Below are 17,110 nucleotides of genomic sequence, written 5' to 3' on the forward strand. Positions count from 1 at the left end.
GCACAGCTGCAATTCATACCCAACTCCACATATTTACCAACAAAACCATTGAGATCAAACTTGCAGAACTTTATTGATGTAGTGAGCTACACAAGAGCAAGATCCTGCCAGTAAAAATCCATTCTACTGGAAGAGGAACAGCACATAAGTCATCCAAAGCAGTATCAGACACAAGACTAGAGCCTATCCCGCTTCACACACATCACTTCCTGTGAACTTGCAATGGACACAGCCACTTGGGTTCTTCTTCAAGAAAGTAAAAGGCCACTGCTTGTAAACAGTTTTCTGCATATATGGGTATAATTGATCCAAATTGGTGTTCGTACTGTAGAATGGTTACTGGTACAGTTTGTCTTATTTGCTTTAAAACATTTCATTCTATCCATTTCTAGACTTGAGAGGATAGCAATGTATGTTTCGCTCCATCCTCTTAGAAGTCCCTAATTGTCAATTTAGAGGGTTATTTGCCGGTGAATACCTCTGTTTATGTAATATGAGAGTTAAGTTACACATCTGTTGGACGGCGTGACTATGAGCAGGTCTGTCCATCCTTTTGTTTTCTTCCAACCATCCCTTCTTCTTTCAGGGCTGGCTGACTAGTCCTCTGCTTTAGCCTCCATTTCACCATCCTCGTCGTCGCCGTCCACCTCTGCGTTCTCCCGCTCTAGCCTCTCTAGCTGACGGGCCAGCTCTGTCTCGTCCGTATCGGTCACCACCTTCGCCTGGGGGGGGAATAACAAGAACATTACACCGCATTTAGTTATTTAGCAGATGCTCTTATCCAGACAGACTTATAAATCAGTGCACATAATCAATGAATTCACTCGGGGAGTGGGATATGCACCCAAAAAAATATCAAATTCACGTGTGAAATAGGACAAATATAAGCACCCACCTAATAATAATAATTATAATAATAGTAAAAGGTAGGTAAAACATCAATATATTATTGAAAGTAAAACTTTAAATAGCCGCTAACTGCAAAATCGGTGCTAGTAAGAGAAGACGGCACAAGTTGTTATTTACTAATAGATTGTAAATGACTGCTTTGTATTACTGTTTTATATCCTCTTAAAGCATTGTTAGGTTCAAGCTCTTTGTGTATGATAAGTGTAATTATTTAGTGGCCTGCAGGAATGTGCACTCCCAATTACTCAAGGCCTCTCCTGATTGGTAAGATACACATGGAGAAATCCTGGGTGATGAAAATGGAAAAGTACTTAAGTACATCTAAGGGCATAAAGGGAAACTGCACTGTATTGAATGCATGTATTCAGCTGGTACATATTCGCTGAGTAAACATTTGAAACATCAATCGGACTTTGGGCTCTTTTGTATGATAAACATGTTTCTTTGTATATTGAGCTTCTTCTCATTAATGACATAGTTGAACATGACACATGCACCTCATGAGAAGTGGCGTCAAAGGCCACGAAGAGAGAAACCACCTTCCGCCACTTTCGCTTAGTACTTTGGTATTCCCTCACACTACTGGCAAACTGAGACCACCCAGCTCTCCATCATTTTCTCACCCAACCATGTACTGTATCTACAGTGGCTTCAGAAAGTATTCACACACCTTGACCTTTTCTACATTTTGTTGTGTTACAGCCTGAATTTCAAATGGATTAAATTTAGACTTTTTGGCATTGGCCTACACACAATACCCCATAATGTCAAAGTAGAATTATGTTTTTAGACATGTTTACAAATGGGCCTCCCGAGTGGCTCAGCGGTCCAAGGCACTGCATCACAGTGCTAAAGGCGTCACTACAGACCCGGGTTCAATCCCAGGCTGTCACACAGCTGGCCGCAACCAGGAGACGGCGCACAATTGGCTCAGCGTCGTCCGGGATAGGGGAGAGTTTGGCTGGCCGGGATGTCCTTGTCCCATCGTGCTCTAGCGACTCCTTGTGGCGGGCCGGGCTGTACGGTGTTTCCTCCGACACATTGGTGCTTATGGGTTAAGTAAGCAGTGTGTAAAGAAGCAGTGCAGCTTGGCAGGGTCGGGTTTCGGAGGACGCATGGCTCTCGACCTTCGCCTCTCCCGAGTCCGTATGGGAGTTGCAGAGATGGGACAAGACTGTAACTACTAATTGGATATCACGAAATTGTTATGTTTACAAATTAATTAGAAATGAAAAGCTGAAATGTATTGAGTCAATAAGTATTCAACCACTTTGTCATGGCAAGCCTAAATAAGTTCAGGAGTAAAAACTTGCTTTACAAGTCACATAATGAGTTGCATGGACTCACTCTGTGTGCAATAATAGCGTTTAACATTATTTTTGAATGACTACCTCATCTCTGTACCCCACACATACAATTATCTGTAAGGCTCCTCAGTCGAGCAGTGAATTTCAAACACAGATTCAACCACAAAGACCAGGGAAGTTTTCCAACACCTCACAAAGAATGGCAGCTATTGGTAAATGGGTAAACATAAAAAGCAGACATTGAATATCCCTTTCAGCATGGTGAAGTTATTAATTACACTTTGGATGGTGTATCACTACAAAGATACAGGCATCCTTCCAAACTCAGTTGCCAGAGAGGAAGGAAACCGCTCAGGGATTTCACCATGAGGCCAATGGTGACTAAAACAGTTACAGAGTTTAATGGCAGTGATTGGAGAAAACTGAGGATGGAACCATAACATTGTAGTTACTACACAATACTAACCTAAATGACAGAGTGAAAACAAGGAAGCCTGTACAAAATAAAAAGTATTCCAATACATGAATTATGTTTGCAATAAGGCACTAAAGTAAAACTGCATAAAATGTGGCAAAGAAATTAACTTCAATATAAAGCGTTATGTTTGGGGCTAATCCAACAACACATCACTGAGTACCACTCTTCAGATCTTCAAGCATGGTGGTGGCTGCATCATGTACGCTTGTCATCGGCAAGGACTAGGGAGTTTCTTTGGGATAAAAATAAATGGAATAGAGCCAAGTACAGGAAATATCATAGAGGAAAACCTGTTTCAGACTGCTTTCCAACAGACACTGGGAGACAAATTCACCTTTCAGCAGGACAATAACCTAAAACACAAGGCCAAATATACACTGGAGTTGCTTATCAAGACGACATTGAATTTTCCTGAGTGGCCGATTAACAGTTTTTACATAAAATCTATGGCAAGACTTGAAAACCACCAACGACAGAGCTTGAAGAATTTTAAAAAATAATAATGTGCAAATATTGTACAATCCAGGTGTGCAAAGCTCTTAGACTTACCCAGAAAGACTCACAGCGGTAATCGTTGCCAAAGGTGATTCTAACATGTATTGCCTCAGGGGTGTGAATACTTTCTCTATTTCATTTTCAATATATGTGCTAATATTTCAAAAAACATTTTCACTTTGTCATTATGGGGCATTGTGTATAGATGAGCCTATTTAATCAATTTCGAATTCAGGCTGTAACAACAAAATGTGGAATAAGTCAAGGAGTATGAATACTTTCTGAAGGCATATCTTCAGCCTCACCTCCATCTGGATGTTGAAGACGCCCCTCTTCTCCTCGATCCTCTCCTTGATGGCTGCCATGGCCTGGTTGAGAACCGACAGGCCCTCGGTGCGCTCCAGAGTGGTTGTGGTCATAACGTAGCGTGGCGGTGCTATCAGATTAATCTAGGAAGAGAACGCACTCGAGCAGTCATATAACACCTTCGAGAAAGTTGGGGTTGACCATAGAAAAAGAATGACAAATTAAACAGATATAGAAATATCATTAAATAGATAATACTTATAGAGTATGAGAGTTCCTCGATGCAACCTACCTTGATGGGCATGGCCTCTGTCGAGCAGCTAAGCCCCGCCCTCAGTGCGTCTTTCACAGCGTCGATGCCCTCATACCCGTAGCATGCCACCTCAATGTCTGCAAGGACGATAGTAAAATTGATTGTTTAAAGAAAATAAAGGGTAAAGTCGCCATGTTTCTAATTTGAAAACTTCAGAGGAGTTCAATAGTCATCAACATGCCACTCTGGCAAACGAATCAATGAACATAATGTAGCATATGTCTCTACTTTACATATTTGTGTAGGCACATAATTGTTCCACTACACACATTTGTTTAACTACACATATCAAATATGGAAATATTGACCCAACAAGACTTCATCAGGTAGCCAAGTATTTTTCTGCCATTGAAATCCTTGGGCGGGCTGCCTAATCGTTTTTCCGGGTCGCCTAAGTCCAAACAGTGTGGGAAAAATGTTTCTAAATAAATTATAATCCTAAAACAATGAATTTAGCAGTATAGATTTTGCTATTATGTTTGAGCAAAAGAACACAGCTTTAGCCATGGCAAAATGCATAGAATTGCAGTAAATCTGCAACATGTTCTCTCAGCTGCACAGCAAAATGTGTAGAATTGAAGGAAATTATCTTTAAAACTGCCAAAATGAAATGCCTCTAAAATGTAAAAAATAAAATAAAAATGCAAATGACCATCCCCAAAGAAGACCTGTTTGGTCGAAACACGTTGTAGTATAAATCCTGCTGTAACCTAATATGCTAATCGGATTTCGCATCTTAATATTTGTATAAACGTCACTTAAGTATCATCTTTGCAGTGTACAGGCCTCCTTCTTTACTTTAAAAAAAATCTCCCTGCCATTTATGGATATTTTCCCCCCCATTGATCTTCTCTAACATGTGTAGTAAATCTTGATTGCACTGTTAATGTTGAGTGTGCTGTGGTCTCTGTCTGACCTGCTCGGATTTTGACAGCCTGTGGAGTGAGTCGCCTGTTGATGTTGTCAATGAGCACGGCCCTCTCCTCCTCTGTCAGGTCCAGCCCATCCAGTATGGCAGGGTCACTGGGAAAAATTAAACATTTTGAGCATGGATATCTGACTAAATGATATGAGGAGATTGGAGGCAAACACTACACTACAACCCATTTCACACCCGCCTACAATATCTGCTTCCATCTCTTACTAAGAATGACAGATGGTATTTTATTAGGATCCCCATTAGCTGTCGCAGAAGCTGCTCTTCCTGGGATCCACACAAAACATGACATAATACAGAACAATAATAGACAAGGACAGCTCAAGGACAGAACTACATGAAGGTCTTAGTCTCATTGTAAACATTCACACTATAGGGTAGTTCAGCCACACTGTGCTGGCTCGGATATATTATTTTCACATTGTCCTTTCCATCATGGTTCCAGCAACTATGGAGAATGCGTAACCAAGCCAGCCTAGTACAGCTTGGCTCAGCTCGGTTTGGCTCAGCCATATGAAAAGGGTATATGTATATTCAATGTATAGAAGAAGAGTCCCGATACTCACGATACAGCCTGTTTGAAGACGTCGTAGGCGCCGTATCCCGGACGCTTGTACTTCTCATCAAACACCCAGGCGGTGCGCGTGAACAGGCTCTCCAGCTGCTCGTCCTTAGTGTACTGCAGCACCTCAGCCACGTGTCGAAGGATACTGTACACCTGCCACGGACGCCACACCATAAAAACATTTATACCTCGATATCACCTCTGGTCAAGAGGGAAGACTCACAAATGTTAGCCTGGTCCAAGATCTGAGCCGTATTCATAAAGTTTCTCAGAGTAGGAGTGCTGATCTAGGATCAGGTGCCCCCTGTTCATGTAATCATATTCATTATGATTTAAAAGGCAAAACTGATCCTAAATCAGCACTCCCACTCTAAGATGCTTTATGAATACGGCCCTGTTTGTGCTTTCTTACGGACTACTATGGTCATTTTCATCCCAACGACGACAGTAGTAGGCTGTACAGCACAAACAGATCTGGGACCAGGTTACACAAATGTCTGAGAGTTTATGACATCGGTGGAACGGAATGATAAATAGAGTTTTGTATATTACAGCATCCTCCGGCACGTGGCTGAGTGTTGACGGTGAACCTGACTTACGGTTTTAGATTTGGTGAATTTGTCTTCACATTTGATAGCATCCTCTGGCGAAACTCTTCTCTTTGATAAATCAATGTACCCTGCAAAGAGTTGACAATATAATTATTTGTTTACCTATAACACAATGTGTACACACACACACCCGGTCTACATTTCTTGACCGGACACACTCACCCTTCTCTTTGTCCACTCAGATGACCAACACGCATACACACACAATCTTGATTTTACCGACTGGACACACTCAAATCCCGCCTCACCCTTCTCTTTGTCCACTCGGATGACCACCACGCACTCATTACGTCCGATCCTAATGAGCTTGTTGATGGAGCGGATACGTCGGCGCGACAACTCGCTCAGCAGGATCATGCCTTCAATGTTGTTGTACTCCAGCAGGCTGACGTAGGCGCCCATCTCGGCGATGGAGCGCACGTTCACCATCACCACATCCTCCACCTCAGGGAACCGGTGCTGGTAGAACCTACAACTAAGGTTCGGCATCGCTGGTAGGGTTAGGGAGACAATAGGACAGAGGCCAATATAATGAAACCAGAGACATTTGATATGTTGAGATATGCTATTCCATATACTTACAATGGGTTTTAAACAGTCGGATTAAACTCTAGAGAGCAATTGAATGAGAGGTCTTTAGGTTAAAAAGAGGGAAATGGTAAATGGGATGTACATTTGGTTGGATAGTCACATCACGAATTAGATGGAATAGATTCTCATGATATACAGAGGTAGTTATCTTTTGTCAATCATTCTTGGTAACAGTATTGGAAAAATTGAAGGGAGGTTTTTTTTTTTTTGTTGGGGGGGGGGCAAGTAGAAGTGATCTGGTGCCACTAGATTGCAATAACGGAACAAAATGTCAGTCATTTCTCAGTCATGTAGTTATCCTTTTACACTCACTCAACGTCATCACCTTCCTTACCGTTTGCTAGCTACTGTAGCTGGCTAGAGCGGGTGTTACTAACACTGTGCCATATACACTTCCAAGACTAAACAACTGTCAACATGGATCTATGTCTTCAGTCTGATCTATAACGTTAGACGTCAACGCATCCACATTTATTCACACACAAAACTGATAATTTAGCTAGCTAGCCACCCAGCTAACCCGTTAGCTCATACATGCGGCACATGCACCTATAGCATCAGTAGCTAGGTACTAACTTAGCCAGTTATTCAAAACTCCGGCAAACAGCTGTTTTGTTTGCAGTGATTCGAGTAGATGCCTTACCTGTATCGTATGGTTAGAGAACAATACTGTGGAATTTTTTTAAACGTGAAAATTGTTCTTCAAATATGTAGCTAGCAAATTAGGCCCGATTGCTACAACTTCAAATGCATCGGTGGTGTGCTAATTTTTCGACCCGGAAGAGAAAGCGCTGGGGTTGACAAGCGCAAGCGCAATAGCGGTTAACGACACAGTCACATGACTACTAACCAGCTGATGGCTTTTTGCAATAGAATATCATGACGATCGCGACATCGGTTACAGATATGTTATTCTCCAAGTAATAACAATTGTGCAAAAGCTATTATTTAAATATTATAGGTATTTACTTGCTGTCTCGTCATCTAATCGCCGTTCAGACGTAATTGAAATACATAAGCACGTTTGCAGCCAAAGAAGGACAAGATGTCAGGAAAAGAGAGGATCGATGTCTTCCCCTCTAGAATGTAAGTAGCTAGTCTAGGGAGCTTGTTATTTTAGCTAGCATAGTTTGACATTTCTAGCTAGCTAGCTAGTCCGCGCAATTTAGGTTTGCAAGTATATGCTCCCTAATTAATATAAATGTGCATGACCTTTTAGTTGTGTTAGGCTGAGCCAAATTGAAATGAAGGAAATGACAGATCAGTAAGCTTAGCCAGCTGTCAGCTAGTTAGCTAAGCGCAGCCAATTGTGAGCCCTTTAAAATAAATGATGAAAAAACTAAACCTTTGCATTTTTGTAACAATTTGCAATGGTATTACTTATTATTTCGAGTCAATCATTTTATTTCTTTGCCATTTCATGATGAATATCTAAAAGAGGAAATGGACTGTCACTGTCATGTGATGACTGTCCATAATTTCCAAACAACCACTGGGAGCTTTTCATGTGCCCTAACTTTACTCACACAGTCTATGGCACTACTGCACTTCTTTTTTATTATTTTATTTTAAAGTAATTTTTCCACAGATTATGCCATCCATGTTTAACTACTTACAATGTTAATTTGTCTTGAACATCATAATGATGGGTCAATAACACGCACTTTGAAATTGTGGTGACCTGCAGAAAACGGCATAAAAGCACCAATGTCTTTCAACATGATTCAAATCTGAATGGCCATACATGTTTATTATGGAAGTCCTCTCTGACACCTGATGGCTTGTCTGTGAAGGGCCCAGACCATCATGAAGGCCCGTCTGAAGGGGGCCCAGACTGGTAGAAACCTACTGAAGAAGAAGGCTGATGCCCTCTCCATGCGCTTCCGTCAGATCCTCCGTAAGATCATTGAGGTAATTCAAGGGGGGTTAAAACCATAGAAACAAGAATGACTAGAACGGGAAAAGCCCATCAGACATTTGACAGTACGCTCATGGGTAAACTAAATATTGCTGCCGGACCATCGATTTGATTGGGAATATCTGTTCTAGTAGTTATGTTTCTATGATTAAAACATTGTCTAATTCTCTGTTTCTTATCTGAGTAATATAAGTAAGTTTAATTATTTTTTTGTATAACATCCTAATGTCATCGGGGCATGTTACATCGACTCCTGTCCTTTTGTTTCCTCTCCTGATTTATAGACTAAGACCTTGATGGGGGAAGTGATGAGGGAGGCTGCCTTCTCTTTGGCTGAGGCGAAATTTGCTGCTGGCGACTTCAGGTGAGAGAATGGGCCTCATCATGAGCCATTTGAGGCCTTTATTTAGGTGTTTGTCTGATGTCAATGTTTTGCTAATATTTTGTCAATGTTCTCTCATCACATTATCATGTTCCCTCAGCACCACTGTCATCCAGAATGTGAACAAGGCCCAGGTGAAGGTTCGGGCTAAGAAGGACAACGTGGCAGGTCAACACCTTTGGACTTCTCTGTATCTTTTTAGAACAACAGCATGTCTCTCCTAAATGTCTCACCTGTGTGATTCTCCTCTCCCTCACAGGTGTCACTCTACCTGTGTTTGAGCACTACCAAGAAGGAGGGGATAGTAAGTAGTGCACTTTTCTGGCCATGCAGGGTTGGGGTCAATTCCAATTTAATTTGAAATTCCAATTCAATTCTTGAATTCACTCATGAAGTGGAGAATTTACATTTAATTCAATTAGAATTTCAACAATCTTCAAGTTATGGAATTGGAATTAGGCTGTTTGGACGGTATGAATTGGAATTGTAAAAACAGTTAATCATTGGAATTAAATATTTCTACATAGCCCAGTTAATGAAATGACTGCAGGATTTGTTTGAAATCATTAACTTGTATTTCTATATTTCCAGTATAGCTAGGCTGTCTGAACAGTGACATGATCAGCCTAAAAGCCTGAGGAAATTGGAATTTGTGGAATTGTTGGGGATAATATTGAATTGGGAATTGAATTCTTGGAATTGACCTAACATTGGAATTGAGAAGATTGAATTCTCTAAATCAGTGTTGGGGAGTAGTAAACTACATCTAGTTCAACTAACTAGTAATTGAACTACATATTGCAGTAGCTTGGTGGTAGTAGAACTACATTCAAATCTACAGTGCCTTCAGAAAGTATTCATTGCCCTTGACATATTCCACATTTTGTTGCAGCCTGAAATAAAAATGGATTCAATATAATTTTTTTCTCACCCATCTACACAAAATACCCTATAATGACAAAGTGAAAACGTTTTTAGAAATGTTTGCAAATGTATGGAAATGAAATACATAAATATTATTTAAATAAGTATTCAACCCCTGAATCAGTACCCTGTCGTGACGTGACTTTCATTAATGTGATGACTTCTTTATCGAATCAACTATGTTTAATTGTTACCCGATTTAAATTAATCATGTAACAATTAACTCGTTGGGAATTTGGGGCACCACGGAAGAAGTTGTTTATAGAGTTACCATCTCCCGAATGTATCTCTAAAATATATATGTTATATTGAAAACAGTCACTCATTAATCATTACCTCATATCAGTCTCATTCTGAACGTCGCATAATTCTTGGATCCGCAAGAACCCCAGCTTTACTTATGATTCAGCACTACACAAATTGGCTTATTTATTTACTAGCTAACTAAATAATAACACAGAATACATACATACTTAATACATGAGAAAAAGTCACTAGCGGACTAACAACAGCATAACTGCTTGGTTATCAAAAGAGGGAAGGGTAAAGGGACAGGGAGAGAAAGAGAGTGTCAAACTTATCGTTGATACATTTGGAAACTACCCTCAAAGTAATCATCATACTTTGCTCACAAACTACCGCCCATTCGGAAAAGAAGTCATGAATGTATTTACGTGTCTGTCTTTGTTCATCGTCTCTCTGTTGAAACCAATCACTCCTTCTATGGGGAAGGGGTCGATGGGTGTAAGGCTCTGATTGTCCACCAGAGGTCACAATGTCCTTCTTATTAGTTGTCCTGGCTTGGAGTGTAGTGTTCAAATAGAGCAGATACTTCAGATGCACCAATAATTGTCTGAGATGGGATTTTCTAATTCCCACCTTGTGTCTTTAGTCAAAGTTATAGATTTACACACACAGCTGCAGACTGGCAATGTTCTGGTCTAGTCTGGTAGTTGATCTTCTTCACCTCCTGTTGAGGTTCAACGTTCCAACCATTTTAAACCGTGTATGTCTATCAGTTTTACACATCTGGATTTGGGGATTTTCTCCCTTGCAGATTTTCTCAAGCTCTGTTAAGTTAGATGGGAGGGTGGTGAAGAGAAATCTTCAAGTCTTTCCACAGATTTTCAATGGGATTCAAGTCTGGCCTTTGACTGGGCCGCTAAAGGATTTTCACCTTCTTGTTCTGAAGCCATTCCAGCATTGTCCTGTTGGAACGTAAATCTTTGCCCCAGTCTAAGGTTGTTTGCACTCTGAAGCAGGTTCTCATCAAGGATTTGCCTGTATTTGGCTCCATTCATTGTTCCCTCTATCCTTACCAGTCTCCCAGTCCTTGCTGCTGAAAAACATCCCCATAGCATGATGCTGCCACCACAATGCTTCAGGGTAGTGATGGTGTTAGATGTGGTGTTAGAATGGTGATGAGCTGTGCCTGGTTTTCTCCAGAAATAGTGCTTTGCATTCAGGCCAAAGAGTTCAATTTTTGTCTCATCTTTCATGTGCCTTTTTGCAAACTCCAGGCGTGCTGTCATGTGCCTTTTTCATAGAAGTGGCTTCCATCTGGCCTCTCCCATAAAGCCCAGATTGGTGAAGTGCTGTAGAGACTGTTGTCCTTCTGGCAGGTTCTCCCATCTCAGCCAAGGAACTCCGTAGTTCTGTCAGAGTGGTCATTGGGCTCTTGGTCACCTCCCTGACCAAGGTCCTTCTTGCCCGGTTGCTCAGTTTGGTTGGATGGCCAGCTCTAGGCAGAGTCTGGGCAGTTCCATATTTGTTCCATTTCCCAATGATGGAGACCACTGTGCTCTTGGAAACTCTCAACACTCTAGAAATTGTTTTATACACTTCTCCAGATACTGTATGTCTCATCACAATTATATCTTGGAGATCTACAGACAGTTCCTTGAACTTCATTGTATAGTTTCTGCTCTGGCATGCACTGTCAACGGTGGGACCTTATATAGACAGGTGTGTTTTCTTTCTAAATCATGTCCAAACAATTGAATTGGCCACAAGTTGTAGTGACATATATCAAGGATGATCAAAGGAAATTGAATGCATCTAAACTCAGTTTGGAGCGTCATAGCAAAGGGGTGTGAATACTTAGGTAAATGAGATATTTCTGCGTTTCATTTTCAATACATTTGAAAATAGATTTTGTTTTTACACATTCTGTTAACATATGACCCCAAAGTGATCTGTTATTGCAATTTGTAGCCTATGACATTTCAGATTTACATATGATCATTTTTTACTAAGTAGTTTGGATGTAGTGAACAACTTTTTCAAAGTAACTTTAGTTAAGTAAACAATATTTTTCTTTAGGGTAGCTTAACTTCTTCCAGTGTGAAGTAATTGGTAGCTTGGTAAACTATATTTTCAGAGTAGCTTCCCCAACACTGTTCTAAATTCAAAGACTTAGAATTTGAATAGAATTAAATGGAATTTACAGGGAGAGGGAATCTAATTTAATTTGTGGAATTAACCCCAACCCTGTGGTCCTGTATGGCTTTGGATAAAAGTGTCTGCTAAATGGCTATTATTATTATTATTATTATTATTGCAAATATTGGTATGGCTGCATTTATGGGCAAATTCGTTTTTTTTTTTACAAGTTATAGAAAGCTATGCCCTGCTATTGAACATGTAGTGTGTTTCTGTGTCACTGCAGTCTTTGCTTCCCTCCATCCTCTCCTTGTTAGGTTATGAGCTGACTGGTCTGGCCAGGGGAGGAGAGCAGCTCTCCAGACTGAAGAGAAACTATGCTAAAGCAGTGGAGCTGCTAGTGGAGTTGGCCTCCTTACAGGTAGGGGGCGTTCTATCACCATGGTGTTAACATTACATCTGGGTAGTGTTCATTAGGCACCAAACAGAAGAAAATGGAATGAAACAACAAAGGATTACCTGGACTTTTCCCATTGCAAAATGTTTTAGAATGTTTTCTGGTGTGTGCCCTAAAGAGCATGACCCCAGGTGGTAAGTCTTGCAAGACTGTGGTAAACCATGCAGAGTGTGTTTGACTGAACAACAAAGTCTCATGGTCTCACCGTTTGATCTACAGACTTCCTTTGTCACACTGGATCAGGCCATCAAGATCACCAACCGCCGTGTGAATGCCATTGAGCATGGTGAGTCTGCACCACTTTGGCACAATAACAAAACCTGCACTACATATCAATAATGGCAGTCAAAAGAGATAGTTGGAAGACAGCGAGGAGATGATAAAATGTGGTTTGAACTGTCCACAGTGATCATCCCCCGCATTGAGCGTACCCTCAGCTACATCATCACTGAGCTGGATGAGCGGGAACGAGAGGAGTTCTACAGGTAAGTTACATTATCCCTCAGACTCCTCATCTCCAAGTCTATACCCCCATCTGACTGGGGGATCACTGTCTGTCTCTCAGGTATATAAAGTGTTCGGATCACTGTCTGTCTCTCAGGTATATAAAGTGTTCTAATTCCAATTCTATGGTGTGTCCCACCTCCTCAGGCTGAAGAAGATCCAGGAGAAGAAGAAGCAGATGAGGGAGAGGACGGAGAAGGAGATCGCCGCCCGTCTGGCCAAGCTGGGCCCCATCGCCGAGCCATCCAACATGCTGACGGAGGAAACTGACGAGGACCTGCTGTTTGAGTGACATGCCGTCCTTCCGGTCACCCGTGGCTACTCCGTCACCCGGGTTGACAGAGTAAACCGGGTCAACTCCGTCACCCACATCCTATTTATTCTGTGCCTCTCAGGCCACGTTGAGGTCTTCTTTTTGTGCGAAAGAGAAAAATTGTCTGTTTTTTGTGTACACGTCGGTGATGTTTTGTTGTCGTTTTCAGTATTGGAGATGAGTGTCCAGATTTATCACTGTCTAGAACCGTCAGAACTTTGCCGCTAACAGCAATCACATCAGTTCACTAGAGTGTCGAACTTGTTGACGAGTTATCTTTTGAATACTTAAGGAGCAAATAATATATGTACATTGAGTATGGTTAAATTACATGGTTTACAAATGTGAACTGTATTAAGCATTCCATCTGATTGGGTGAGGACATAGATAGCTATTTAATGCTTCCATCAGAACACTCAGTCAATGCATGCCGTCATGCTGTACAGTTAAAACAGGGTGGCCGTTCTTTTCCCCGTAAGTGTCTGTGTTGTGGAGGCTAATCCCTTCCATGGTCGCCCCATATCAGTGGGGTTGTATTGACCATAAAATAATGACATTCTGTTTCTATGGAATTTAATTATATGGTATTGTATTGACCCTTTACAGGAGGATGGCTAACGTGGGTCCCGTGTGGCTCAGTTGGTAGAGCATCGCGCTTGCAACACCAGGGTTGTGGATTCGGTCCCCCCTCGAGGGACCAGTGCGAATAATATATGCACTCACTACTGTAAATCACTCTGGATTAGAGAGTGTGCTAAATGACTAAAATGTCAATGTAGTGTGCGTACCTGACCTCCATCCGCAGTGGCACCCTGAGTGCAACCCCACCTATGTCAGAACACTTCATCCAAATAAAGATGATCTGAATATTCTCCAAGTGTCACTTTGTGATTCTATTCTTATCTCAAATGAGTGTTACTGTAGCTGTTCTAGCCACAATTTGTCACTCAGTTGCTGATGTCTGTTGACAAAGCTGTGCTGGAAACATTGAACAAAGTAATGGCTGCCTGAGAATGCTATTGCAAGGTACAACATCCTAAATGTATCTGGGGCACACACCTGTGTGTGAAATGGCAGTCATTTTGCATTGAAGCGCTAAATGTAACATGGTGTCAAGGCTGCTTCTCCCATAGCCTCCTACTCCTTCACCTGCCGGGGTCAAGACAAAGAAAGAAACCCAGGGCGTGTTTAAAGTAGAGAGACTGATTGGTTTCACCTGTCTGCAGTTTGGCTCTGATTATAACTGGAGACAGGTGTGGCTGCTCTGCTGCAGTCTAGAAGTTTCCCCGGAGCTGTCCGTGATTCTGCCTCTGGGTGAATACGTCGCCTTGCTGTCCGTGGTCCTGGCAGCCAAAAAAACAAAGAAACCTTGCAGGCACATAACGTCCATCCACAACACAACCCCTGAAACCGCTACAATATGTATCAAGTATATTCCAAAATCATACATTTACCTGATAAAATAGTATTCATGTAACTTTAATGTCCACCATCATGAAACAATTCTCATCAGAAATGTTCATTATATTGAAGATGTCTTCTTTTGAGTTGTGCTTATAAAGTACCAAAGAAAAAAAAAGTTTGTCAGATTAAATGATGCTAAATTGATTGTTTTCACACTGTTAATGTCTGTGGATAGACACTAGGTATACTATTCAATGGATACTGAGGTCATCTTTACTGATGATCAATGATTCTTGAGGTCTGTTTTTGAGGTACAAGTGCAGCAACTCAAGATAACACAACATAATACTATCATCGATACACAGCAAGTACCTTACCATATTTAGAATACAACAGCTTTCTCTTTGGTTTTTACTTCTAGGAGAAAGTTACATAGTTCCCCAGGAGCAAATTGGTCCTCAATTGAGAGACAGTTCCAGTGCATTGCATTGTATTGTATACCACATACAAACAAACCATACATTGTTAGACTGGGGTCTGAGATAATGGTAAATCACATTTGTTTACATCTCATCTAAAAATACATATTTACAATCATAAATAACTATTTAGAGTAGAATGAAATGAAAATGTGTTTTCTACAGTTTTGGATAAATGTCTTTGCATATGCTACTGGAATCTGGAATGGTGCCGACATTGACAAAAACACAAAATAACATTCACAAAGACAAACACAGACAAAAACACATATATAATAAAGTGTCCATGCCTGCAAATTAAGTAAAGTCCAACTTCCATAAGAAGGCTAGATAAAGGACAAGTTACCCTTTCTGGCAAAGAAGGCATGGGCCCTCTATTTTGTGTCTGCGAGGCTCCATGATGGTCTAACGGTGTCCATCCTTCCTTTAGGGTCGTTCCTTCAGAGCTGTGTTATGGGTCATGTTCATTCAGGATACACCGTAGTCAAATGTGTTAAAACATTTTTCTACAAAAAACTAGAACAAATGGTTCTTATTGGACAAGTCCAGGTATTCCCTTCCTGTTTCAATCCATTTTCTTCCATGTGGTGCCTAATGAACACAACCCAGGCTACACTCTCCTTCCTGTGGCTCCCTGGAGTTGACCGCTAGGTTGACCCATCAACCCTGACCTCTTACCCCTAGCACAGCCAGGAGGAGGGCACCCACTGGGGCTCCGTGTCCAGTTTGTCGATGAGCCGCAGGAGCTCGTGGAAGGCCGTGTCTTGCTCGCCATTAACAATGGCCGCGTCAAACAGGTGGCCGTAGGCCTGCTCCATCTCCCGGGCCTTCTCGATCAACTCCTTCAGCTCCTCTGGCTAGATGCAGGGACACAGTAGGGAAGGACAATAGTTACATATATCCTGGCTAGATGCAGGGAAACACAGTAGGGAAGGACAGGGGTTAGAGATATCCTCGCTAGATGCAGGTGTCATGACTTGCCCTCATGAGCTGAGGATCAAAGATGCCGGCTAGAAAAGGTTTGAACACCCCCTTTCCTGGGGGCCAGTTTTATGACGGGTTGTACATTTTCCGTGCCATGCAGTATTGGCAGAGGGAATTTCCCTGTGGTACAAAGGAAGTCTTCCCGCCAATAATTCTTATTGTGGATAATGAAACAATATTCCTACTTCAAAGAATGGGAGAAATAGTCAGTGGGGTCTTAAAGAACAATCATGTCAAATTCGTTACTATGTTGTGATGTCATTAAAGACGGTGGAACAACATAACTGTATCTCTGGGGGTGTACACTTTCCAGTTATGAGGTTTGCATTTAATTGTTGTATAAAACGAATGATTATGTATAATACTACTTTTGTGTATTATACAAGATAACGATGTGATTTTAGCATTCTAGATGAGATGATTGTTTTCCATATTGATTTGTTCTCAGTCAGTGGCCACGCCCAGATGAGCACAAACATGATGGAACGCCTCTTTTACCCCGAGTGCATAAAAAGCCTTGAAAAACAAATTAACATTAGACCAGGAAGCGTGAAGTTGAAGCTACACGGCTTAAAATAGTTAGACCAAGCAGACTACGGTATAAGCCTGATGTTGCAAACGGTTGAATTTCTACCAGACCAGCAAACGTGAAGCGTGAGCTATACGTTACAAAATGGTTAGACCAGAAAGACCAGAAAACGTGAGACGGTAGTCCATACGTTTGAAATGGAGAAACTCTGAAACTCTCAACCTCTACACGAGGTGAAGAAGAAGACAACGCACTAGACCTTATCATCTCAGTCTGCAGCTGGCATGCATAGTCGTCTAGAGAACTTTCACTAAAGACACGA

The 17,110-nt window shown here is 41.4% G+C and overlaps 3 protein-coding genes across 3 annotated transcripts in view; 1 reads left to right on the forward strand and 2 right to left on the reverse strand.

The window, feature by feature from the left end:
* Window positions 1-48: 48 nt before the first annotated feature.
* LOC311108691 (eukaryotic translation initiation factor 2 subunit 1) lies at window positions 49-7,302 on the reverse strand. Its single transcript, XM_084151410.1, has 8 exons — window positions 7,156-7,302; window positions 6,170-6,412; window positions 5,910-5,989; window positions 5,312-5,463; window positions 4,725-4,831; window positions 3,788-3,885; window positions 3,495-3,638; window positions 49-722 (listed from the first exon to the last, which is right to left on the reverse strand). Exons 2-8 carry the CDS (start codon window positions 6,408-6,410, stop codon window positions 597-599), a joined length of 948 nt encoding a protein of 315 aa, XP_084007536.1. The 5' UTR covers window positions 6,411-6,412; window positions 7,156-7,302; the 3' UTR covers window positions 49-596.
* Window positions 7,303-7,342: 40 nt separating this feature from the next.
* LOC311108692 (V-type proton ATPase subunit D) lies at window positions 7,343-14,264 on the forward strand. Its single transcript, XM_084151411.1, has 9 exons — window positions 7,343-7,598; window positions 8,306-8,423; window positions 8,715-8,794; window positions 8,913-8,980; window positions 9,072-9,116; window positions 12,436-12,539; window positions 12,795-12,861; window positions 12,982-13,060; window positions 13,227-14,264. Exons 1-9 carry the CDS (start codon window positions 7,558-7,560, stop codon window positions 13,369-13,371), a joined length of 747 nt encoding a protein of 248 aa, XP_084007537.1. The 5' UTR covers window positions 7,343-7,557; the 3' UTR covers window positions 13,372-14,264.
* Window positions 14,265-14,850: 586 nt separating this feature from the next.
* Window positions 14,851-17,110, reverse strand: part of LOC311108328 (protein PALS1-like) — a gene marked incomplete at its 5' end in the record, with an annotated part of 29,390 nt that continues 27,130 nt past the window's right edge. Inside the window, one exon of the mRNA XM_084150956.1 lies at window positions 14,851-16,132. Coding sequence (XP_084007082.1) covers window positions 15,956-16,132 — 177 coding nt within the window. The 3' untranslated portion in view covers window positions 14,851-15,955. The remainder of the gene's footprint in view (window positions 16,133-17,110) is intronic.

Source organism: Coregonus lavaretus (genome assembly GCF_964263955.1).
Source record: "Coregonus lavaretus genome assembly, chromosome: 33".
Taxonomy (NCBI): Eukaryota; Metazoa; Chordata; class Actinopteri; order Salmoniformes; family Salmonidae; genus Coregonus; species Coregonus lavaretus.

What these genes read in the sequence shown, in the direction of transcription:
- LOC311108691 (XM_084151410.1), bottom strand. Translation starts at nt 6,410, where the DNA reads ATGCCGAACCTTAGTTGTAGGTTCTACCAGCACCGGTTCCCTGAGGTG. An exon ending in CAGAGGCCATGCCCATCAAG is followed by an intron (nt 3,639 to 3,787) that starts GTAGGTTGCATC and finishes TTCTCTTCCTAG; the next exon opens with ATTAATCTGATAGCACCGCC. An exon ending in TCTTCAACATCCAGATGGAG is followed by an intron (nt 723 to 3,494) that starts GTGAGGCTGAAG and finishes TTCCCCCCCCAG; the next exon opens with GCGAAGGTGGTGACCGATAC.
- LOC311108692 (XM_084151411.1), top strand. Translation starts at nt 7,558, where the DNA reads ATGTCAGGAAAAGAGAGGATCGATGTCTTCCCCTCTAGAAT. An exon ending in TAAGAAGGACAACGTGGCAG is followed by an intron (nt 8,981 to 9,071) that starts GTCAACACCTTT and finishes TCTCCCTCACAG; the next exon opens with GTGTCACTCTACCTGTGTTT. An exon ending in CTACCAAGAAGGAGGGGATA is followed by an intron (nt 9,117 to 12,435) that starts GTAAGTAGTGCA and finishes TCTCCTTGTTAG; the next exon opens with GTTATGAGCTGACTGGTCTG.